General features: G+C 36.6%; 1 protein-coding gene across 4 annotated transcripts in view; it reads right to left on the bottom strand.

Moving 5' to 3' along the window:
* PANK1 (pantothenate kinase 1) overlaps positions 1–27,321 on the bottom strand; it is a 75,895-nt gene that overhangs the window by 21,729 nt on the left and 26,845 nt on the right. For 3 of the 4 annotated variants that reach the window (XM_007478828.3, XM_056802721.1, XM_007478829.3), the window contains exon 2: positions 8,587–8,939. The exons of the other annotated variant lie outside the window; for it this stretch is intronic. In XM_007478828.3, coding sequence (XP_007478890.2) covers positions 8,587–8,939 — 353 coding nt within the window. The remainder of the gene's footprint in view (positions 1–8,586; positions 8,940–27,321) is intronic. 4 annotated transcript variants of the gene reach the window in all.

The following is a 27,321-nucleotide window of genomic DNA, read 5'->3' as shown; positions in this document are numbered from 1 at the left end:
GAAGAACTTATAGATCTTCTAGGAACAGTGAGGTGGTACAGTGGATAGAGTACTAGGCCTGGAGCTGGGAGGACCTAGGTTCAAAAATGGCCCCAGACACTGTGCAGGTGTATGGCCCTGGACAAGCCACTTAACCCCAATTGCCTCACCCTTGCAAGACAGAAGGTAATGGTTATTTGAGAGAATTAAGAAGATTAAGTTAAGAAAATTGCCCACAATTATTGAGCTAGTAGTATGTGTCAGAGACAGGACTCAAGTTCAGGTTCCTAGATCCCCAAATTCCAAATTCACTGTTCTTCCCATTTCACTAACTTAGCTAAAACTTAGACAAGCCATAAGCTCTCCAAGCCTGAAATTTCTCAACAGGATAATAATACCTGAAACTACTACCTTCTGAGGTTTTTGTGAGGATCAAGGTGGATCATGAGAATTAATCAATATAGGACTTGCTCATGTAATAAGTAATGGGTACATGCACGCATACAAACACCCACCCACACACAGCTCATCTTTAGAGAGAATACTCATGTTTGAACAGGGGAAGAATGCCAGAGGATGATAAACAAAATGGTACAAAGGTCAGTGTATAAAGACTCAAGGGGTAAAAAGTTAGCACTTTTAGAAACTCATCTTTTCCATGAACTAACTGAATGGACAGCAGTTACATTGACCTTTCCTGTTTTCATAAGTTAACATGCTTAAAAATTAATCTGGATAATAAATAATACTGAAGGCCATCACTAGACAAGCACTGTCAACAAAAGATAGGTCACAAGACAACCCAGTGGATGTCCTGAAAGCAGACTAGAAATAGTCAAAACAAAGAAATTCTCTCTGTCTGTCTCTCTCTCTCTCTACACACACACACACACACACACACACACACACACACACACCACTAACTAAAGAAAGACATTTCACTACTTTCTCCCAAACTATTCCAAAAATAAAAAAAAAACACAGAATCTTATTTCACAGTGACTTTAATCTATACATAAACAAAAATCCCCTATGCAGTAGGATCCCCATACAATAAGTCACCCAGACCTCTAGATTATTCTTCCTAGGGGCAACCTGTTCCATTTGGGGGTAGTTATAATTATGGGAAGCTTTTTCCTAACATTAAACCTAAACCCTCTTCTCAGAAACTCCTACCTATTGTTCCCAGGTCTGTCCTCTGGGGCAAAGAAGGGCAAATTTATTCCCTTCAAGGTACAATCCCCTGGGTGCTTAAAGACAGTTGTTAAATGACCCCTAAGTATTATTTTCTTCTAGCTAAATGTCCCCAATTCCTTCAACCAATCACCAGATGGCATAATTTTGAGGACCTTCAAAGTTTTTTACCTCAAAGTTGACTGTTCCTGCACACTCTCCAGCTTCTCAATCTCCTTAAAAATCTAATGCCCATTGGATAAATCCAGTACTCCAGATCCGACCAGGGCAGATAAGAGTGGCATTACTTGTACATAATATCTCCATTAACTTATCTAGGAGCACGTTAGCTTTTGTTGGCAGCCATATCACACTACAGACTACAGAATTTCAGAATAGCAAAAGCCCCAGGAGTTCCCCCCTCCCAGGCAAACTGCTCTCTATCCATACCTCACCCCTCTTATACATGTACTGACATTTACCTTTATTAAATTTCATCTTATTAAATTTGACCTAGTGTTCTAGCCTATCAAGAGCTCTGAATCCTAACTCTTTTCATGCAAAATGTGAGCTATCCCCTCAAGTTTTTGAACAATGATTGATTTATTCATTCAACAGCATTTACCAAACACATACTACAGTGAAAGATAAATTGTGCGTTCTCTGCCTTTATCCAAGGTTCTTAATCAAAATGTTGATCAGCAAAGAGCCAAAGACCTCTGAGACACTCACTAATGATGATTCTCTGCATCCAGGCATTCAACCAATTCTAAGTATCAAGTCCTCGTCTCTCCATGTCAGCTCCAAGTGTGGCATTTGAGACTTTATCAAATGTTTTCCTATAGAAATGTGTAATATAATGCTTTGTTTTCCATAAATGAAATAGAATAAATCCATATTCATTCAGAAATCAGGGAAACTTGTACAATTTAAAACGGAATTTAAAATGTAGGATAATCTTTTAAGATAGGTCTTTTTACTACTTTAAAATACATAACAATCCCTATGTTTGTTTGGTGTTCCTCATGAACAACACAACCCTGCCTGACCTGCTTCTGCCTGACTATTCCCCATGCCTAGAATACTCCCTCCTAGTTTCAACCTCCATGTTTCCTTCAAAACTCAGCCCAAATACACATTCTAAAGAAAGCCTTTCTTTCCCCCTCAATACTAGGGCTTCCCTCAGAAATTACCTCCCATTTGCAGGGGGTATAGTAATACACTGAGTATGTACATAGTCCTTTGCAAGCTGTGTCTCCAGGAACTATGTTTACCCTCCTTTGGTATTCTCAATGCTTATTTACCAAAATCTTGGCCTATAGAAGAATTTGTATTGACTTTGTATTACTCAATGTCTGTCTGCTGATACAGAGTTAATGCTTCTGATACTTTTCTAACATTTGAAATAATACTTTGTATCATATGAAAGGCACCAAAGTCCTAGCTCATTGATTCTGTATTTTTGCTAAGTAAGACTAACAGAAACTAAGTTGATACAATTTCAAATTAGTATCAGCAAAATGATAGTTTTCTGAACCCGGTTTCCATTGAAAGAAACACATTAATTAGCCAGAAGTACATGATTGGCTCTAATGTGCCTGATTCAACAATCCCAAATTTTCAAGTACTCACTGAGGCAAAAAGGGGCTGCCCACTCATTTTTCCTCCAAACAGTGGGGGGTAGGAATATACTCCCTTCCTTATCTCTCCCTTTTAGAATCCTCCATTTACATGAAGACTCAGCTCAGGTACCTGTTCCTTCCACAGTACCCTGTTCTTCTCAGATAAATCCGTTGTTCCCTTTCCATAGAGCACCTTTTTCTGAATCTAGGATGATCTATCATATCCTATCACATACACATTGAATACTGTAAGCATTGATGGTCATCTGTAAGTAGCACAACAAAAGTCTTGTTGAAGTGACTAAAGACAGGTCATTTTTTAAGCCTAGGGGGAATACATCCACATAAAAATAAATGCATTAGCCACTTCTATAAGGCCTCCTTTCAAGGTCTATACTACTCAGAAAGGATATAGGCTTTTTCAAATGAAAGTTATTACTTAGTAAAAGAAGTAGAGCACCAAATTCCACTATTCAAACAGGAAACTTTAATTGATTGAGAGCTCTAGAGGATGGGTGACTGAGTTCATTAACTCAATAAGCATGCCCAGGTAGGAGAATCTCGAAATTGTCAGAAGAGTATGCTGAGAAATAAATGAACATGGTATGCTCAAGTCATGAGGAAATAGGATTTCAAGTAGGACTTCTGGCTTGAAAGGGCAATGGTCCAAATTCAGCCTAAAGAATGTTATCTAGAGAAATAGCTAGAAAGTCTGAGTATGACCAGAGTGAGGACTAGCTAGATTTGTTTCATTCACACTTTGGGTTATTTTACCTAAGTGTGTTTTTTTCAAAATTTGTGAAGTTTTATTTCCCTGATAAATAAACCCTAGATGATATACTCTTGATCTGGAGAAGTAATTGTGGGTTAAGGAAGGAATATCCTTTTACAAATCAAGATAGCAGATCTCTCACCCAATGCATTTTTTTTAATCATGACAATTCCCCATAATAATATAGTGAATAGAGTACTAGACCTGGCCACAGGAAGAACTGAGTTCAAACCTAACCTCAGAAATTTTCCTTACAAGCTTACATATGTGACTCTGAACAAAACATTTAATCTCTGCTTCAGTTTCCTCTTCTGTAAAATGAGGATGGATTTTAAAAATAGCATCTATCTGTCAGGGTTGTTTTGAAGATGAGTTAAGATTTGTATGCCACTTTGTAAATCTTAAAGCACTATATAAATGCTAGCTACTACATAATAATTATGAATAATCTCATAGGCAAATAACTAAGGCACTGGACTAGGCTGCCTCTAAGACACTATTCAGCTCTGAATCCTATGAACCTAATGGAATTCCTTTGTTTACCAAAATAATCAATATTATCTAATTTGTTATGATTATGTTTACTAGTATTACTGTTCATTTCATGGGTTGATATCCCCTCCACTCTATCAAAAAAAAAAAAACAAACAAGCAAAAGAAATTTGGTAGTTGGGAGGGGGAAGGGAGCGTAGGAGCAGGGAATGGCTGCGCAGTCAAAGAAGCAAGGTTGAAACCCTACTTCTGGTATCTATTACTTGGGCTTCCATTTCCTCAGCTCTGGCTATAGATTTATAATCCATTTTTGGGACTCAAATCTTAGGCATCCTCCACCAAATCCTGTTTTGAAGGAGTCTAGGAAATGTTGCCTTCCTTTTGTCAGGGCACTGACCTTATTCTTTCCAAATGTCAATTGAGACCTAAATCCCAATTGAAGGTGCCCTGTGTCCTGGATCTCTCTTGGCTCCTAAACTGGAGATCTGCTATACTTTGAAAATATTTTCATCTTTCTTTTTATTTTATTTATTCTTTTCTTTCCTTCTCTAAGTTTAGCTTTCTATAAATACCTTGATATCAAGCAAAACAATGGGAATTATCAAATCATTACATATTTGAAATCTCAGATCCAATGAAATGGATCTGATCCAATGATACTAAATTAATTAAGTTTATCTAGACCCCTTATAACATATCCTTAGAACATATGTCATGTCCCTCAAGTCCTGGCTCACTTTTCTCTCTTGAAAGAAAATAAATAGGGGGAGGAAAGGAGGAAAGGGATTATTATTAGCTATAACAAGGTCACAGAGCTAATAAGTCTGTGGGAGGAAGTTGAGTGAGTTAGGGAAATTTCTAACTATAATTTGTGAAAAATTGTTCTGTGTCATGTTGGTGGAGGAAAAGGAAGTTAAGTATGAAAAATTCCAGTCATTTATAGCTTTCTTCAATCAGGTTTTTCTTTAGAATCAATTTCCCAAAAGGGGATTTTGGCATTTCTATAATGATATCAATAATACTAAAAATCTAAGCCATGGAACAAAAGATACATTCAGTATACACTATTTGAACAGGCGAGGCTTTCTGTTCAAAACAGACTAAAAGGAAAGAAAACCTAACAAAAATAACCTCAAAGTTTTCAATTCTAAAATCAGGGAGGAGAAAGCAGCCCAACTCCAAGCCAGTGGCAAAAGTATTGGGTCACTAGATCTTGAAGGGACTTTCAGGGAGAAATCACCCTTATTTTACCTCAAGAAAGAGAGATGCAGAGAAGGTAACTGATTTGTCCAAGGTGACACAGTGCATAAATGGAAGCATCTAAACTAAGGAACTCAGCAGACTAGTGCTTAAGCCCACTAGTGCCTAAGCTCACTTTGGCTCTCTAATACATTATATGTCAATCTATCATTATGCCCTGTCTATGCATCCCTTCCCCCCAGTCCCTGCCTTGATCTAGATCTTCAGATTTCTTTAGCACTGGGAGTCCTCATGGAGGAAATCTCTCTCAATTGAGGTGAGAAAACTCTGCCACGCAGAGTGCAACTATGGTGCAACTTTGAGTCTTAAGAGGAGGATTGCTTAGAGGCACTGAGAGCTTAAATAACCTGTTCAGGTCACTTAGTATGTTTAAGAGATAAGGCTTGAACCTCAGGCCTCTAGATTTCAGAGATGAATCAACTATTTAGGAAGGAGTTAATTTTTAAATTGCAAAAAGCAGAAAAGGCTGTCTTGCTAAATCAAGAGGAAAGGCGGGGGGGGGGGGGGGGGGGGAAGGAAAAAGCATTTATTGAATATCTATTGTGTACTAAGCGCTGTGTTAAATGCTTTACAATTATTATTTCCTTTGATCCTCACAACAGTCATGGGAAGTAGTAGATGCTATTATTATCCCCATTTTACAGATGAGGAAACTGAAATTTTCCCAGCCTTTCTCCTAATCCTTGATCTTGTCAATTTCTATGGTTCTGCTCCTCCTCAAAGCAATTTCTTAGGTCTGATTCTCATCTTACCATAGAGTAAGTCATTTGAAGTGGGGCAGCACAGGACAAAACAGATTATGACTGTAACAATGAGGAAGATGAGGAAATTAGGACACAGGTTAAATTTCATCTTGCCCAAGACAACACAACTGATTAAAGCCTCAGTCCTTTGATTCCTAAATACAGCATTCTTTTCTATTACAGCTAAATAAAGTTCACTTAATCAATAACATGCTAAATTAATGCTATCTATCAGCTATTTTATGGAGTAAAGATGCTGATATAGACTAGCTTGGAAACTTAACCAAATTGTTAATGCTGAGTTCAAAACATATTTACAAAGTTTCAGAAACAAACCTATCTGCAAATTGGTATTGGCCTGCATGGTTGTAGTACATAAATATCATCCCCAAAGGCCAATTTATCTCACCATATCATAAATTTAACCCTAGAAGACATCTTAAAAGTTATCTCAACATTTCATTTTATATGTATATATGGAAATATATATGTATATATATATATATATATGGAAACTGAAACACAAAATTTTAAACAAACTTGCCCCAAAACATATTAAGAATAAGTAGCATTGTGGAGATTCAAACCCAGATCCTCAATCTTCAAGTCTAGCATTCTTTTTAGAACACTATAATGGATCCTCAAGAGAAGGTTGATTTCTAAATCAATGGAGATTCATGAATATCTTTGTTCCACTTTGAAAGAATGTTTTTCATCCATGTGGGCAAAGAAGTATTGGTCTAGAATCAGGGGGTCAGCAAACTAGGACTGAGGGGTGTATAGTTCCAAGAGCTAAGAATATATTTTTTACATTTTTTAGACAAAGTTTTATTGTATTTAAAAATGTAAAACCATCTTAGCTCATAGGCTGTTATTTAATATATGTGTGTACATATACATGTACACATATACATCTATCCTTGATCTAGATTATTAACCAGAAATGGAATTTTCTAGTTACAATGAAATAGGCATTTATTTAAAATTCCCAATAATGAGGAAATAGACTTGTAAGTAATTAAACATTTCATTTTAATATAGAAATGAAATGATGAAATGAGAACAAGAATATACCTGGAAGTCAGAACACCTGGGTTCCAGTATTAGTTCTTTTTAATAATGAACTATACAACTCTACTCTTCTCTAAACTTTAGTTACCTCATATTTAATATGAACAGGGTTGAACTAGCAGGGGCTCTTAACCTTTTATGGGCCATGGACTTTGGGGGACATAGTCTGGGGAAGCCTAAGGACTCTTACTCAGAATAATATTTTCAAATGCATAAAATCAAATAGATAGGATTATAGAGGAAACCAATCATGTTGAAATATAGTTATCAAAGTCATTTTTAAAAATCAAATTCAAGACCTCCAAGTTAAAAACCCCTAAATGAGACCGTCTCAAAAACTGTCCTCAGTTTCTAAAAATGTTATGGGTTTTTGAGAAATTATCATGATCCAAGTGACCTTCTCCTAGCAATTTATGATGGAATGATAAAAAAGAACTGTGCATATCAGCTGGTCAACCTATAAAATTCATTCAATAGCTACCTTTAATAAGATGCAATGAGATAAAGATGCATCACTAAAGTATGGTCTGAAAGCAATCTTTTTTTTATTTTTTAGAAAAATGATTTAATTAGTATTCTTAATTTATTGAAATACAGGTATCCCATCCACATCATAGGGATTAGGGATAAGGGAATCCCACAATCCAGAAAATCTATATAAAAAATTTTGGTCCTCCCTTCATACCAGAGAAAAAGTCTGATTTTTTTCCTTTTTTTTAAGTGTTAATAGTACCTTATTTTAAAATTTGTGTTCAAGTATTTGGTCATAGGATACCTGTAGGTCAACATTAACATTGCAAGTCCATTTGTCATCTACTGGCTTTAAATTTGCTTTTTGAATTTTTTGTTCTCTTCAAAAAGTTTGTGTTTACTTATTTTAACTTGAAAAAAAGAAATTATGCATACTTGTGTTATTAAAAGATAAAATCTTTTTATTATACAATACATTTATATCTTATGTATTTCTGAGTTTCTAAACTTTTTCTGTGTCATCTGCAGCTTCTGTAGAACTTCCCAAAATTCTACAAAAACTCCCATTTAATTTCTTAGGTCGACCCATAATATATCAAAAAAATTTGCAATGTGGGAGGGATGCCAGTATAATCACATTTTTTAAAAATGAAATGTCAAGATCACTAATGTTTTTCCTTTCTTAAAAAAATAAGAATGAATGAGAATGGTGGCTAAACTGACCTCAGAGACAGAAAAATCCCACTTTAATCCTGCCTCAAGACACAAGCTGCCTGTGTGTGACCCCAAATAAGTTACCCATATCTCTGGAGTATTCCAAGTAACTTCCTAAGACCAGCAGTTGCCAAAGGACTGTAAAAATAGTAGTAAAAATTGTCTATCTACATTTTCAGAGGGTGTTTTTCTTCCCAAGAATTCCCTACACTAGTGAAATCACAGTATAGGGTACCACCACCCCCACTTCCAATTTTTTAAAAATAAAAACAAAAGCAACCCAACATACCATTCTAAAATCCTCTTCAAATTTGAAAGCCCCACCTCCTGTGGCACACAGGGTGGTATGAAGACTGGAGAAGTTCTTTTCACTTCCCATCTGAATGAACCTGTGCATGGCACAAGTGGGAAATCGGATGAAGTGCAGGTTTCCTTTACGCCCACACATGGTCAGATTCTTTAGTTCCAGATGCACATCTCGAATCCCAGTTTTCCCATATGCAGTGTTAGAAGTCAAGTATTTCCTTATACTCTTCAAGTTCTCCACTTCCTCTTGCTCCTCCTCTGCTGTAATGTCTTTTGGCTCAAAATAGACCAATTTAACCAGTGTTCCACCAATGTCCATGCCAAACCATGGGAAGGCTAGAAGAGAGAAGGAAGGATAAAAAGAGCTCACTAATGCCCCAAAATGTAACCCTGACCACCGCAATTAAACATGTTATCACAATGGACAAGGTCAAAAATGGTACATGGAGATCTCAGTAAACAAGGGTTAGGATTCCTGGTGCTAATGTTATGTTCAATCAAAAAGCATATACTAAGCACTTAATATCTGCCAAGTATTATGCTACATCCTAGGGATACAATTTTTTTTTAATGAAGCAGCCTTCCTTAAAGCAGTCTATATATCCTATTGATGGAGACTATATGTATATATATGACATATATATATATAGCATCCAAAGAGACAAATACATACACACACACACACACACACATACACACACACAAAACCAAGGAAATTTTAGGAGAGATAATAACTGGGGAGATCAGAGATACAGATCAAAAAAAGGCCATATGTTGGGAGAGGGGTGTTTGAGCTGAGTTCTGTTAGAAATCAGAGTCTAAGAGAAGAAAGGAAGACGTTTATAGATCTTAAAACTAAAAATGAACATATCACAATGATGACATAATATGCATGCAAGCATTTACTTCCACACTTGGAAAACATGCAATTCATACTTCTTGGAATCTCTGGTTTTCCTCCTGATAATCAGCTCACTCACCATCTCCACATAAAGTCTTACTAGTCACCTAGTTCCTTATCTTCTCCATTAGAATATAAGATCCTTAAGAACAAGGATTATTTTTACTTCTGAATTCTGTCCCCAGTGCCTAACACATTAATAGATATTTAATATGTATCTGAACTGACTTCTGATTTAAGCAGACTAGTAAAATAAGGCACAGGGAGAGCCAACACATAAGGGAATGCTGGAACCAACTCAAATGGCTCAATTTTATAAAAAAAAAAAAACTTTAACTTTTGTTTTAGAATTGATACTAAGTATCAGTTCTAAGGCAGAAGAGCAATAGAGGTTAAGTGATTTGCCCAGTGTCACACAGCTAGATTCAAATTTTAATTGTATTTATACCTCAGAAACTATCAAAATCAAGACACAATTTACTGTTTTGTTGATTTCTAGACTTAAGAAAATGATGGAGAAAAAGTTAATGATGTGAATTAAACTTAAAAGTATATCAGCACATATTCCCCCTCTCCCCAGACAGCTGATTATTGAAATCATTTACCAAAATATACTGTCCCAATCAAAACCCATAAGATGAACCAATCAGGCTTGGGCAAGGACTAGGGATGAGAAAGATGAACATCTTAGGATCAGGTAGGTGGTTCACTGGATTGAGAGCTAGGTCCAGAGTGGAAGGTCCTGGGTTCAAATATAGCCTCAGATGTTTCCTAGCTGTGTGAAGCTGGGAAAGTCGCTTAACCCCAATTGCCTAGGCCTTACTATTCTTCTACCTTAGAACCAATACACAGAATTGATTCTAATAAAGATAGTAAGGGTTAAAAAAAAGAAAAGAAAGAAAAGAAAGATATATAATATTCTGATTCTCAGCTTAATCATAAAATCAACACTTTCCCACCAACCAGATTATATTCAAATGCCTTCCTAGAAAGTGAGATCTCAAGGCAAAAAGAACAGAAAACATAAACCCCCCCCCAAAAAATAATAACAATCAACAAAAAGAGGCAGCACCACATCAAACTATCTTTTTCCATTTGACTCCTATGGGATTCTCCTAGTTTTTTATCTTCAGTTAATTATCACCAGCATTAGCCCACTCACAATTCTATAATGTTTTATAGTTACAAATAATTTTGCATAAAGTCTCATTAGATCCTCCCAATAACTTTTTAAGGGAGTAGAACAAAAATTTTTAAATACAACAACCATTGATTAAGCAAATTCCTGTACTTGGCACTGGGTAGGGGTGAGAGGAGCCCCAAACTTAAATAAAACTGACTGGCTTCATGGAATTTACACTTTAGTATATGTCATTGCCCATTCTGAGGAAGTCTATGGATCCCTTCTCAAGAAAATGATTTTAAATGAGTAAAATGAAATACATAGATTCTAAAGGTAACCAATTATATTGAAGTACAATTTTTAAAATTTTTAGATTTTTTTTTAAGTTCACAGATCCTAAGTTATGAACCTCTAGTCTATTGGGAAGACAAAACATCAAAAAAGATGTCCATAATACACAATGTTTTAAAAAGCACATCAGATAAATCTCCCTTTGCAAGGTGAAGACAAAGAGTGGAGAACATTCCTGCTATGGTCAGGTTCAGCTGACTTATCATTTTTTATTAACTGCTTCTTTTTCTTTTTTTTTAAACATTCTCTGTCACAAGCAATAAAATTTTAGGTAAAAAAAGAGAATTATACATTCAGCACAAAGATGAATGTAAAAAGAAAAAGTATTCATTAAAATTAAAGATTTTTAGAATGCCATAAAACCAAGTATGATGAAGAGGTTAGGGAGGGGACACATCACTGACTGGGAAGAACAAGGAAAGATTCCCTAATTAGGCTTTAAAGTTTGAGTAAGAATTCAATGAGTAAGGGGAAGGAAGAAAAGGGCACTCAAGCATAAGAAAAAAGTAGCCTGAGCAAAGACCTCGAACATCAATCAATCTAATACTACCTAGGAACAAATCTCTGGATGGGAACTTTGTCCTGAAACACACAGGATCTGGCACCCTGTCCATGACAAATGCAGGACCCAACACAAATGGCTCCAAGTTTCTTCAATTTGATTGATTGAATGGCAAACCTGTGGTCTTTGGCCAGGGAAAAGAAGGCATGAATATCATAGAAACCATTAAGCACTTCAGATCCCAGGATGACAAAAACAGTAAGAAAATTCCTATTGTTACTGGTCAACAAATCTCATTAAGTTGTCTGGTTTTTCTGGCTTGACCATCAAACCATTCCTCTATCTCTAACCTAGGTGCTCTCAAACCCTGTAAATCCTTGTGCTTTTATACTTGTTGAAATTCTCTTTGATTTCCATTTCTTTCTTCCTTTCTCAAGTCTGCCTAAACTGCAGAGTTAAATCTATGATTATAAAATAACATTACCAAAAACAGTAAAATAAGGAAATGGAAATGAAAGATGTTAAATAGTATCTATAGGATCTCGTAACTAGGCACAGAAAGGTAAATGATCACAAAAGGTCACATAGCTAGTAAGTGTCAGAAGCATTATTTGAATCCAAATCTTTACTGAAAGTCCAGTGTCCTATCCACTATTCTATGCTCCCAGGACATGTTTGTAAGAAGAAAGGAATAAAGCCAATGGCAAAAGATTAAAGTCTGATTAAAGATCCATAATCAATAGATGACTAATAGAACAATATTCTAGAAAAAGTTAAAAAGTATAGATCAAGGGTAAGTACTTAATGTTTATTGATTTATTAACTGACTGATTTTTGATAGTATGGTTAGAAGCATATGGACCCTTCACAGAATCTTTTTAAAAAGTGAGAGTGAAATGCTTTTTTTTGTTGTTATTCATGGAAGCAGCCCATAGAAAGGTACTTCCTGGCATTTATTTTTTCATGCTTTTGCCAGCATTTTTACCCACATGATTAATCAGAATCTCATTTGATCACCATAACTCTCTGAAATAGGCCCAACAGGTATCACTGAGTGCAGGTTTGACAGAAGAGGTAACTGAGGTTCAGCAGAATTCTGCATTTGGCAAAACCAGGATTCCAACCTAGGTCTCCTGACTTCCAGGCCAGGACTCATTTATTTATTTAGTTATTTAAGTGTTAATGAAAATAAAAATATAATGATTTTTCTATCCAAGTTCACACTTTTTTCACAAGTATGTAGAGACTGGGATAAATAATGTTTATTTAAAAGTATTTGTGAAGTTAGAATCACTTTATATCATACATTTTCTTAATCAATGGATACTAAAAATCATATCCTCTATGGAGAGGTTAACAAAATGTTTACATGTTAAAAAAAAAAAAGGTCTTCATTCTCAAAGGCTAGGAAGCTGCTACATTCTTACACTTTGCTTTAGACCAAAAACTAGCATTATTCTAAAGGAAAGCCAAATCCGATATTAAAGAGAAACAAAAACAAAAACAAACAAACAAACAAAAAAAAAGTCCACAGAAATTATGGCAGGGGATAAAGTTGAAAAGAAGACCATCAACCAAATATTAAAGTCAGGATAGCAAATGAAAGCAACAAGGATAGAAGACAGGACAGTATTAGCAGACCGTATAAAGGATCACATGATCAAAAGAAAAAAAAGGTGATAAAATGATGGCAGAGAAATTACCTGAAATTAGCAATAAAGAACAAGAAATGTGCCTACCCCACCTCCATTCACTGTGACAGGAGTAAGAAATGGAGCAGCCACCAATGGAAAAGGTTATGAAAGTATTTAAGAGAATTTATGGACCATCAACATTACAAAAGGCACAAAGGAATAAACTAAGAAATGGGTAAAGTGAGCTAGAGTGGGACTATGGAGGCAAAGTGGTGATTTAGAGAGGGAAGGTAGTTGAAGAGAAGGTAATTTGAACATGCCACTTAAACTGAAGCTCATGAGCCCAGAGCTCCAAAATGGAGAATGGATACAGTAAAAGGCAATATTTGCCCTGACCTGTTCTCTCCCAAGAGAAGAGAGGATTTGCACAGCTGATCCCACCAAGAGTAGAAGACAGAATTAATGTTGGTTTCTGCTTCAAAGGGACAATTCAGGTCTTGGAGAGATGGAGCAATCATTGAGATTCTGAAGTCTCTGGCTCTGGAAAGGGGAAGGGGGGGGGGGGAGCTCTGCAGAGGAATGGAGTTTTAGTTCTCCAAACATGCCATAGCTCAGTGATTAAGAGAGCTAGTTATATATTATTATCCTCATTTTAGCAAACAAGAAAGTGAGGATCAGAATTTAAACTGCATGCCTTAGGTCCCATAGCTAGGAAATAAATTAACTGATACCAAAAACAGAATCCATAGCCAGTGCTTGATTTCCCTAAACCATTTTGTTACTCAGTGGAAAAAAAATCTACAAACTCTTATATTAACAAGGAAAATTCATGATACTAGATCAACTTCTTCAAGAAAAGTTCCATTTTATTTAACGACATATTATCCATATGACTGCTTTTCATTCAGAATGAATGTAATGTCAAGAAGCATATGAAGCCAATGTTACAAACTGTGAGGATAATTTTAGTGTTTTGACTTAAATCTAAATAACTGGTCGCCAGGGATGATTCCCAAATAATAAAATGCCCAAGTCAGCTGGGAATTATGGAGATTTTAATTGAGAGAGAGAGAGAGAGAGAGAGAGAGAGAGAGAGAGAGAGAGAGAGAGAGAGAGAGAGAGAGAGAGAGAGAGAGAGAGAGAATTAATTTAAACTGCTCTGGCTCAGACTGAGCCAGGCAGTAGTTAAAGGCCTTGGCCAAAGTGGCCTCCCTGAGCCTAAGGGAAAGGGAGTCAATCTTATCACTCACCAGGAGACCATCTCCAAGCTGGGTTCCAGTCCTCCACTGAACTCAATCTCCTGAACTGAATTCAGAATCCAAAACTGAACTGCCTGAACTGACTTTTTACCCCTCCTTTTAAAGAAATTTTCTCTTATGTCACCTCCCCTAAATTTTCACGCCTACCAATCAGTAGACACTTTTTTCCAGGACTGCCCATTCTGAGTTCTCACCACTCTTTAGTTCTCACCTTCTCTAGTTAGATTATATCTTATGAGTACTTCACACTTCTTTGTTAAGCTTGCCTTTTGTGACCTTTTTGTGATTAATTTAACCTTTAGAGGTACTTAACACCTTTTTTTATTAGATTTTTAAAAAGACTTAGCTTAAGTTTCTAGCTTCACTATAAGGTATGAGTTAAGTACCTTCATTGTTCAATCAGGAGTTTACAACTTTATCTTCCCCCTAAAGTATGTCTAAGGATGGGTGGAGTAATGTAAAGTTCCCAAGACATTTCTGATTCTTGTTAAACCAAGTATCTCCATTGTTACAATAAGGAAATAGTTAAATCAAATCTTCTAAAATACAATCTGAGTAGTTTTTAAGATTCACAATCCCATTTCTATACTAACAGCATACACACATCCATACACACACACACACACACACACACACTGCTAAAGGTTAACACAGCATATCAATCTGTTTCAAGCAATTTCTAAGAAAATTAGAAAAGTTCCCCCAAAATAATGCCTCTCTATCCCAATCAAGCAAGAGAACCCACTGTAATTTAATGCTGATATTTGCCAGCTGTTGGAAATCAGCTAAGGAATAACTCTGACATCAAAAGGGAGGAGACTCACACAATATAAAAGAAACAAAGCTACAAAAGGAACTTTCCAGTTCCTCCCACCCTTTAATTAGTGTTCTTTTGTTTATCAGGATTTCATCGAGATCCTCCCCAGTCATTGTGATAATCTAAATCATCATTTTTCTAGATCTCTCACCCTATTACTCTGTTCTAGAAAAAGAAAAGAAACTGAAAAATCATGCTTCACTTCACTACAACCCAGCTATACAGGATTTTACCTACCAATTGCCTTTCACCTTATTTAAAAAAAAAAATCCATCATCCAGCAAAGGCAAAAGCAGTTTCCACAGTGTCAGGGCATGTAATATTGCTCCCTAAATAGGATTCAAGTGATCAGGATTCTAACCCTACCTCAATCCTTACATTATCTCTGGTCAGTTGCTTCTCCTCACTGGGGTCTCAGTTTCCTCATCTGTAAAATGAAGGAATCAGACTTTATAGTGTTTTCATATTCCTTCCAGTTCTATGATTCTCTGAAAGTTCTTAGAGGTTGGTGTGTTTGGGTTTTTTAGACCCTTTCCTTCTGTCTTAGAATCAATACTGACTTGGTTCCAAGGCAGAATAATGGTAAGGGTTAGGCAACTGGGGTTAAGTGACTTGCTCAGGGTCACAAAGCTCCAAAGTGTCTAAGGGCAGTTTTGAGCCCAGGACCTCCATCTCCAGGGCTTGCTCTCCATTCCCTGAGCCATCTAGCTGCCTCTAATCCAGAGGTTCTTAACCATTTTTTGTGTTATGGGCCCCTTTGGGAGTCTAATGAAACCTCCATGCCCTTTCTCAGAATAATATTTTAAATGCTTAAAATAAAATACAACTGATTATCAAGGAAATCCATTATGCTGATATAAAGATATAATTTTTCTCCCATCCAAGTTGATATCTGTTTGGTGGCCTCTGGTATAGGGCCAGGACTAGCAGATAAGAGTACTGGACTCAGAGGCAGGAAGATATCAAATATAGCCTCAGATTTACTAGTCAGGCAAGGTACAGCCTCATTAAGCTTCAGTTTCCTCATCTTTAAAATGAAGATTTTAATATCACTTCATAAAATTATTTTGAGAATCAAATGAGATATTATAGAGAGCTTTGCAAGCCTTTAAAACTCTGTATATATAAATATTAGCTCTTATAATTATTATATGGGGAGAATAAAAGGAAAGCCAAGCACCTCTAGTAAAATAGGCTGAACACTCTCCTATTTTTTTAGCTCCAGCTCAATATCACCTAACACCCACCTGGGAAGTGCAATAGATTGTTGCAATCAGTAGCTTTGTACAGAGTATCTGCACAATTGATAAATCATCTGGCTCCTGGCAGTTTATTTCCACTGCTTCCCATTGGGGGCTGATTTCACAGTTCCTAATTAGCAAGTCAAGGAGAAGATTAAGGGAAAGGGATCAAGTTTCTGAGTCTTAATCAAAGTTATTAGGATCCAAGGTAGAAACCTGTTCTATTCATTATAGTAAAACTGCTGTAATATCCAAAGACATAATTTAATCCATTTTCTCATGTGAAAATTTCAGACTTCAGTCATCTTGTCTGACTCCATTTTATGGATAAGGAAATTGAGGCACTACAGAGATGTGCATGGCAGGACCCTGGAGCCAGAGCAAACCACCAATCCAATTATAAAATGTTCACAGTGGGTATTTAAATCTTGGAAATCAGTAAATATAACAAAATCAAGGCTTGATTTATTGTTCACTTGATGTTATGGCCTTGAAAGTGATGGGAAAGTGGAAAGGAAAGGTGGACAGTAGTCAAATAAGTACCTTTTGTCTTCTGTTGTATTCAGACCACTCACTGGTCTCCTAGCCTCAGGCTCTAACCTCTTTCCCAAGTCTCAAAGTAACCAGTCAGTTGTCCTTCATTTCATATATTCCTTAAAGTATAAATAGAATCCCAAATTCTGTAGTGCAATCCCATCCTGGGAGATTTTCCCAAAGATATTGTTCCCACAATCTCATCTCAGAGCTCATTGTGAGTGAATGTGTATGGATCTCAGTGGTGGTAAGAGCATTGTCTCCCTTGTCCTGATTAAAGACAGTATTTCTTTTGTGACTGCTTTGGTGGTTCTGTGTTGTTTTTTTTTTTTCAGGTTGATGGAACAATCTTCTTATGATTTCACAAGTTAAGTGTCTTTGTTGAGTTGAACCTAGTCACTGTTGAACACAAACTAAGGGGGAGAAAATGTAATTATCATCCCTAACTCAATGCTCTTTCTCATCAATCAAGCAATCAATCGATAAATAAATAAATGAATAAATGAATGAATGAATGAATAAATAAATGGATGAATAAATAAATAAATTGGATGGGCAGCTGGGTAGCTAAAAGGATTGAGAGCCAGGTCTAGATAAGGGAGGTCCTAGGTTCAAATTTGGTCTCAGACATTTCCCAGCTGTGTGACCCTGGACAAGTCACTTAACCCCCATTGCCTAGCCCTTACCACTCTTCTGCCTTGGAACCAATATACAGTATGGATTCCAAGAGGAAAGGTAAGGGTTTCTTAAATGAATGAATGAATGAATGAATGAATGAATGAATGAATGAATGAATGAATGAATGAATGAATGAACAAACAAATAAATGAATGAATAAACAAATAAATGAATGAATAAACAAATAAATGAATGAATGAATGGGAAGTCCAGTCTAGTCACCACAAAGAAAGTACCACCATTCTGTGGTTTCAAGGTGTCCAAATAGATGGTTCTAGAAATATAAAGCTATTCTATAGTGGTATTCTTCCATATACCATATAGTTTCTGAATTTCTAAAGAAGGGCATGGTTTTCTGCCAGATACCAGATTCAATTACACAAGAGTCAACTCACCTACATATTCAGAACCACCCACAATGGATTATATGCAAATGAAAAGCAAGCCTCAAACTGCACAATTCTAACCCTAAGCCCCCAGGCAAATGACTAATTGTACTGGAATAACATAATGTCAGAGATGGAAGGGACTTTGAGACCACAATTCCAACTTATACCTGAATAAGAATCCATCTACATCATATGATCCAAAAAGAATGACTTCTTTTAAATAAATTTGTTTTTAAAAGATGTTTCTTCCTTCCCTAGTTGGGAAGATTGGATTGAGAGGAGGGAAAGAGAAACCACTGACTGCTATTCTCTTGCAAGGGGACCTACCCCTTGGGGTCATCCATCCTAAGGAAGAAAAGAAAGTCATCTTTACTGAGGAGGAGAGGAGCACTATTTTCAAGCCCTTCATGCTCTGTATTTTTTGCCAGGTGAAATAAAACCTGTGCTATAAGCACTGTATTATTGGTCTGAGTGTTTCTGTTACTATGGAAGCCTTTTGACCTTTCCTATAGAGGCCTAGATATATATTCAATACCAAAAAGAGTTTTTTTCCTCTCAAAAAATGGAAGAAAAGCATATTTTAAGCTTACTTGGAGAGAACACCATTTTGATGTTCTTCCTTAAAGCAGAAACTTCTCTTATATGTGTCATGCCCAGAGCATACCCTCTCTATAAGACCACTGCTTGTGGGGAAAGTTCCTCCTTTTCTTTAAGGACAGCCTCAGGTGCTGCTCCTCTATGAAATTTTTCATAATTATTCAGCTAAAAAATTTTCCCTCCCCCCTTTCATTACTCTTTGGAGTTTCTTTTATGCATTTATCACATTCCAAGCAGTGTTATGTTTTATCCACCCTACACTCTCTAATTCTTAAGATGTCCTGACTTGTTTCCTAATTTCCATCCCTTAAAACAAATTTCACTTCTACCAATAAAAAAAACATATTTTTTTAAAAATTAGGCTTACAGTACTCTACTAAGTGTTAGAAACTTAGAAAGAACAATTATTTCGAACAAAAAATACTGCCTAATATTCTATTGACAAAAGTAATAACTATAGAAGGGGGGGAGGGAGGCAGTTGGGTGGCTCAGTGGATTGAGAGCCAGGCCTAGAGATGGAAAGTCCTGGGTTCAAATATGGCCTCAGACACCTCCTAGTAGGGTGGCCTTGGGCAAGTCACTTAACCCCCACTGCCTAGCCCTTACCACTCTTCTGTCTTGAAACCTATACACAGTATTGATTCTAAGACAGAGGGTAAGGACTTAAAAAAAAGAAAAAGATGCATTCTCAGACATATGCCCATGTATTGGTTTATTTTAGTGGAAAATTCATATTTCTTACAAAGGAAAGTTAGGCAATAGTAAACTTTTGGTCCCTTAAAACAAAATCAATAAAAAAAATTTAATGTACAGAATGCAAAGAAAATGCAAAAAGGGTACATAAACAGATTTGTTAACATTTTGGTAAATTATATATATATAGCATATATAGGTACATATATATAAATATAAAACAGTCTAAGTTTAAATTCTACTATTTTTATGATTAACAAGAATTTATTTTCTCTCCCTTTGTACTTCCTCTGCCCCTCATTCAACATTAAAAAAAAAAAACTCATAACGAATATCCATATCAAGCAAAATAAATTCCTACACTGGTCACAAACCTAAAAAGTGTATGTATCATCCTGCATTTGAAGTCCATCACTTCTCCAACAAGAGGTAAATATGGTGTACTTCATCACTTGGAAATGAAGAAAATCAAGAAAAATAAAGAAAATAAAGAAGCTAACTTTTTCCTTTTTTCCAGTTTTTAAATTATGATTATTTTTCCATATTATGTGTCAAAACAATAGTTAATATTCATTTTCTGATATTTTGTAATCCATGTTCTTTCCCTTCCATCCCTCTCCAAGAAGACAGGTAATATGATAATGGTTATACATAAATTATCATATAACACATTTCCATATTTGTTTCATCATGTGAAAAAAGCCACATAGTGTTTTCCCTAAAGCTCATGGAGGAAATAAAGTACTCCAAGTACATTCAATTTGCATTTGGACTCCCATCTATTCCTTCTAGGGCAGTGGATTTTTTGCCTTGAGTTTCCTAGAGTTCTCCTGGATCCTTAATTTGTTGATAATAGTTAAGTCATTTACAGTTGATCAGCATCACTAGTGTTGTTATATAGCTGTTCTTCTGCTCACTTCACTTTGCATCTCTTCCTATGAGTCTTTCCAGGGGTTTTTTGTAATCATCTTGTTTGTCATTTCTTATGACATTAACTTTCCCAATGACTGAAGTTAACTTCCTACATACTAATTGAGAAATTTGTGAATGAGTGTTTTAGCAGACTACAAGCTCAGTAAATCTAGTGTGCTATGGAAGGCAAAAATGCTAATGTAATCGTAGGCGGTAAAAGAGGTGTATAGCACCCAGCATTAGAGAAGTGAGTCACATTCTACTCTGCTCCAGTTGAACTAGAACTGGGATACTACAACAGTAGATTTAGGGTACCCCATTTTAGGAACAATATAATCTGGGGATCACAAAGAGAAGAACAATTAGGATTGTCAGTCATTGCCATTCAAGGTCTACTTAAAGAAAATAGGATTATTTCCTGTCCAGAAGATAAGACCTATGGAAGACATCATAGCTAACTTTTAACCAACAGATGTGTTGCCATATGGCAAAGAAGTTAGATTTGCTCTACTTGGCCCCAGAGGGCAGAACTAGGAAGAAGTTGCAAAGAGGAAAGTTTAGGCTAGCTCTAAGAAAAAGCTTACCAAAAAAGTAGTGATATCCAAAAGTGAATAGGCTGCATTTGTGGACACTGGATTTCCTCACCAGTGATCGTACTGAAAAGGCTGGATGGCCACTTATCAGATACATTGGAGACAGAATTTTTGTTCATGTACTGGTTGAGATTAGTGAGATTCTTGAAGGGTGCATGAGTTATGACAGAGACAATTTATAGCCAGATAGCTTTTGGATACAGATCCAAGACTTGGACTGTGAAAGCTATTCTCAGGTTCCTAAGGCACTATTGGAGGAAGGACACACAAGTCCACATTAGAAATATTCTTCCTAACCCTGTGTCAACCTTCTCCACACCAATGCAGGTATCCATAACTTTTTGAAAGAGGATGTCTCTGGCAACAATTCCATTTATATCAGGATTACTTCTGCTAATGTGGCACCAAAGATAGTCTTTGGGAATACGTCTGCTTAGGACAGGAGATTGCCAAAACTGGGAACCAGTTTTCATTAAGTGAGGCTCCACCTTTTGCAAATATCTGCCAGCCTCCATCAATAGAAAGGTGTCTCTGGAGTGGACAGTTCTTTCTGTGCTCAGGTCTAATCTCTACTCTGGGCCTGCAGATATAGGTGCTTTTTTTTTTCTGAGGAAACCTAAAATGCACTGGTTTGCACAATTAACCAAGGAATGGTGTGAGGTCAGAGACATTGGAAGCTTGGACTATCTCTGGATGGGCAGTCTGCTGAGTTTAGCTATTATCAAATACCCTGATAACAACTTTGACTGTAACTTACTATTATTTTCAAGGGGGTAGGGAACAAAAGCACTACAAAAGATAAAAGGAAAAAAAAACATTGCACATTTGAAAAACAAATTTACAAAGTTAGAAGTGGCATTACTTCAAGAAAACTATTAACCCTTAAAAAGTGAGAAAAAGACTTTAAAAAACCATAATTAATGTGAAAGTGTCTACTACTTAGTGATAATGGCTAATATTTACATAGCACTTAAGGTTTGCAAAGTCTCTTCTTTTGGCTTTGATCCTCAAATCAACCCTGTAAGGTAGGTGCCATGTTACAGATGATGAAATAGAGGCTGAGAAAGCGTAAATGATTCACCCAGAGTCACCCAACTATTAAGTATCTGATACAGGATTTGAATTGAGATTTTCCTTCTGTAAAAACGGAGACTTGAATCCAGGACTTCAATCCCCAGAAGTCCTTGCTCCACTTCCCCAGAATGCCTTGTAACCTCGCCTGGGCCAAGATCAAGATGGGGTATTTAACCTGATTGGAAAGGCATCTGGGGCTCTCTTTTTCTTTCCTGTTGCCACTTCCAAGCAGACGCGTCTCTTTTCATAATGTAGGCTGCTTTCTTATTCTGTAATTTTCTGTAATCCTTAACCTTTAATAAACCTCTAAAAAAATATAACTCCTTGCAGAGAGAAACTAATTTCTACCTGCCTTAGTTTCCCCCAAAATTTTAACTCTTTACACTTCTTCCAGTTCCAGTAGTCTATCGCTTGACTTTTCGGTCAAGACTACTTAGGACAGGAGATTGCCAAAATGAGAGTTCTTGCAATCACATGATAATAATAATAACAAGAGGTTTGAGCCATCACTTAGCTTCACTTCTACTGGCAGAAAACCCTATATCCATAGCACCTTAAACTTTGAGAATCACTGCTATCAAAATAAAGTAATGACTAATATAAAAATAGGCCATTCATTATACCATTATACCAACTGCTTTGGCTCCCTCTGGCCTCCAACTCTTGAGCATTCACCAGCCTTGTTTTTTCTCCCTGCTTAAAATTCAGATGCAGAGAACACTCTACCATCAAGAGATATGGGGTGATGCCATCTTCAAACCTAAAAATTTTATGGACTCTTCTCATGCTCACAGAATTTTAAAATTGAATGCAAATCAGTAATATCATTCTGGAGTAATTTATTTAAACTATGTCAGTAGTCAGAATTGTGAATCTCAATATTCTGAATTCAACACAGCAAAAGTACTCAGTAGATTTATTATCACCAGATAATTACAAAACATGGAACCATTTCTTTAAGACCTTCTGGCTCACCAGAAATATTTACTACCTCTGGGGCATAGGTGCTTCCTATTGTAAATTTAGATGGCATACTCCAAGTCACATAAAGGATAAAAAGATAACCAAAAAAAAAAATTCAAAAAGCATGATTAACTACTCCCAACAGAAAAAAAATTCTCTTTCAGGGATAACCAGTTCAGTATGTTGGATGATCCAACTATGCTCTTTGGCACTTGGAATGAAGGATTCTCAATTTAATAGAGTTAACAAGGACCCTAGATGTCATCTAATCCAAACATTTCTTTTTATAGGTGAGGAAACTGATGCCTAGGGCGACAAAATAACTTGTCCAAAGTCACACAGTTTGGAAGAGACCGTAGAAACCATCTCAACTCATGCATTTTTCAGACAAGGAATCTTAAAGAAACAAAGAGAGGTCACAGATGGGCCTGGAGACAGGATGACCAAGGTTCAAATCTGGCCTAAAACACTTACTAGCTGTGTGATCCTGGACAAATCACTTCACCTCTGTCTGTCTTAGTTTCCTCAAATGTAAATAATAGTACCTGCCTTCTGTAATAAGGAATTATTTGAATGGTAAATGATAACTAAGGATCAGGGCTATTAATCTTCTTCCTTCCGTCCTTCCTTCCTCCCTTTACCCTCCCTGGTTCACCTCCCTCCTTGTTCCTTCTCTTCCCTTTCCCCCTCCCTTTCCAGTAGCTTCTTTTATTTGTCTTTCTAAATCAACTCAAGTTAAGTTTTATGATGTCTAATAAAATACTCCTCATCTCTAAATTAAGTAAGGGGTTTATTGGGGAAGAAAGGAAAGATAAGAAATGAAAGGAAAGAGGGTTTGGGGTTTTCCTAATACTACAATAAGTCTTAGGTTGTGTTACAGATAAAATAGTGTTTGCCTTAAACTGTGACTACAGAAATATGGTTTCAAATCAAAAATATAGTGGTCACTGTGGAAAAATTCCCAAATATTAAATATACCAAAGTCAGCTGGATTTTATGGAGACTTTAATTAATACAAATAAAGGAATTAAGGAAAAGGAGAGAGAACAAGAGAAATACAGTATGAAGGGGCTAGGCCAACATGGCCTACCACAAGATTTTATCCCAAGCAAGATTCTAGTGTTCAGAGACCCAGCTCCTCCAACTAGTCCGAGCTCCAACTCAGCTACCAAGGCTGAACTCCCTTTCAGCCACCAAGAGAGAGACCAGCCTCCAATTCAGCTCCATAGCTGAATTTAAATCCAGAGGCCTTCTGGCCTTCTTTTAAAGAGAATTTTCTCCTATGTCACCTCCCCTACGTTTTCACATCTACCAATCACAGTAGACGTTTTCACAGGACTGACCTTTCTTAATTCACACCTGAGTAGATTAAACTTTTGAGTAATTCACACCTGAGTAGACTAAAACCTCACACCTCTTTTGTTAAGCTTGTCCCTTACAAGTTTGCAAGTTGCCTGACCTTTTAGTGATTAATTTGACCTAATAGGTACTTAGCACCTTTTTTGTATTAGATCTAAAAATAGACCCAGATTAAGGGTTTTAGCTTTTACTTTAAGTATGGGTTAAGTACTTTTCATTGTTCAGTAAGGAGTTTATAACTTTATCTTCCCCTAAAGTATGCTTAAGTATGGGTGGAGTAATGTTAGAGTTCTCACATATATCCCTGACTAAGTACCTCCATTGTTTAAAATGGGGAATAGCCTTAACCAAATGTTCCAAGGTAGAGTCTGAGAAGTTTTAAAATTCACAATCTAAGAAATTTTAAGATTCACAGTTGGAGGATGATGGGATATAGTTCAATTTGAGAAAATGGGCTGACAGGTCTGGAACTTCAGTCACTGTATCACAACAGAGAAATCAGAGAGAGCTGGACTTTGTCCTTCTTTCTTCTGTCTCCGAAGTCTAGAGATATCTCCTTTCTGTCTTCAAGGCTAAAGACAGAAGAGACAATAGACTTCTTTCTGTCTTCAAAGCCAAAGCCTTCCAACTTCAGCTGGTCTGATCCCCTTTTCTTCCAACTGTTTTTCTTCCAACCGTTTTTCCTGGTCACATTCCAAACAAAATGTTCTGTTTTGGATGACAGGTCATCAGCCTCAGCTATTACATCTCTGTTGCAGGCTTTTCCATTTTCTTATTTCCACACCATTACACTTCCCCAAGGCTGTTGTGAGGATCCAAGGAGATAATATTTGTAAAGTGCCTAGCATAGTGTCTTACGTATGAGGCTCTTCATAAATGTGTATTTCTTTTCTAATAAGTTACAAATCTGGGGTTTTCCTTGACTCCAAATTCAATCCTCTTCCCATTGCATCATACTGCCTTTGGTTTTCATCCAAATCCTAATCCCTCATTTTACAAATGAGGTGACTAGAAGTCCTAAGAGGTTAGAAACTACTTGTTAGTGGCACAGCAGAGTCTAAAACCCTGGTCTGTCATTTCCCCTTGCCATGAGTGAAGCAGAAAGTCAGAAATTCCAATTTGGGGTTGGAAAAAATTTTTAGAAGAGCTTGAAAGAGGTTTGTTCAATACTGTTTCAATTAGGAATGACCTCTAGGAACTAATGCAGAGTGAAAGGAGCAGAACCAGGAGAATCTCATATACAGAGAGGAATACACTGTGACACAATAGAATGTAGTGGACTTCTCTACTAGCAGCAATGCAATGATCCAGGACAATTCTGAGGGACTTATGAGAAGGGATGCTATCCACATTCAGAGAAAGAACTGTGGGAGCAGAAACAGAGAAGAAAAACATTTGCTTGACCACACGGATTGATGGAGATATGATTGGGGATATAGACTCTAAATGATCACTCTAGAACAAATATTAATATGAAAAATAGGTCTTGATCAATGACATATATAAAACCCAGTAGAATTGCTCATTGGCTATTACAGGGTGTAGAAGGTGGGGAGGGAAAGAACATGAATCATGTAACCATGGAAAATTTTTCTTAATTAATTAAATAAACTTAATTTTTTAAATGACCCAAAAAATTCTGTTTCAATTACTCTACAATGCTACACATTATCACCCCACTGCAGAGCAAAGAAATACATTAATTACATATTAGCAAAAATATTGGCAAGTAATGGATCATGCAAGTACCCAAATTATTTTAAAATTCAGTTCAAAACCTAGGTATGAAGTTATAGGTGTTCCATGGCTCAGGGGAAAAAAATGAATTCTCAAAACAATTTGTGTATAATTAAGTTCAATAAACAATCTTTTTATTTTATTTTAAACAGGCCTCTCAGAATCAAATCCATGATCCTATGTCCTGTTCGCATCCTGTAAAACTATGTATATAACCAGACACAACTGTTGCACAGAAGGCCAAAATGAGAAACACAAAATTAAATGGTGTAAACCACTTCTCCCTTTTTCTTTTTGAACGAAATAGACAAGGCACATGAAACAGAGACATTGAGAAGAGAAAAGGGGGTGAGGGGTGATGTGACTATTCCCCATATGCAGCAGACCATCTCACATCTCAGTGCCTTTGCTCTAGCTGTACCTCAGGCCTGAAATGCCCTCTACCTCACCTCTGCCTCTTAAAAATAACTACTTTCCTTCAAGGACAACCTTCTACATAAAGTCTTTTTTGTTCCCTTCAGCTGCTGGTAGCTTCCCTCAAAATTATCTTGTCTTTGTTTGGCATAAACCTATAATGTAAATGTTGTCTCACTCTCCTACCAACCAACTCAACCCCTGGATTGTAATACCCTTGAACTATTTATCCAGGAACTATTTAGATTTGTCTTTGTCTCCCTAGCTCCTGGCACCACACCACACCTGGCAAATAATAGATGTTTAATAAAGGAATGTTGAGAAACAATAAGACACATAACAAAAGGAACACAGACAGATCCAAACTTCACTTGGTACTTTCAGAATGATGAGGCTGGGGCATGAGAATACTTCTTTATGCTGTCAATTTAATACAGCCTTCTTAGTAGCTTATTCTCAAAACAAGGATCCTCCTCAGAATACTATCTGGCCCATATTTTCTCCCAAGCAGAAAAGAGACATGCCAATTTAATTACCATGGCTGCCCAAGGTATGTTTCATTCACCCTGAGGAATTCATTATTCTCCAGGCCTACCATACCCTTCCCTGACACACATTCCCCCATTGGCTCCTAGGCTTTATGTCATGTAGATAGTGGATTCGGTTATACAACCCTCTGGCACTTCCTTCAGCCTCTAATTCCTATCCTGCCTCTGTCTTTTACAAGGCAGGAGATTATTAGAAACACAAACATATGCACATAATCATACAAAGAGTAGCTAAGTTTGGAGCTATCAAAGGGCACTGCTATGCACTTGGGGGAATAAAACATCCAATTTTCCTTGTCTTTCCAAAGAGACTCTGATAGGTAGGGGAAAACACATTTATGGCACTCATAAAAGTTAAGACCACTGGACTTCCGGGTAAGGATGGAGGCAGTCTAGACG

Source organism: Monodelphis domestica, chromosome 1 (genome assembly GCF_027887165.1).
Source record: "Monodelphis domestica isolate mMonDom1 chromosome 1, mMonDom1.pri, whole genome shotgun sequence".
NCBI lineage: Eukaryota > Metazoa > Chordata > Mammalia > Didelphimorphia > Didelphidae > Monodelphis > Monodelphis domestica.
The sequence above is the reverse complement of the archived record's forward strand: the minus strand, read 5'-3'. Positions and strand labels throughout refer to the sequence as shown.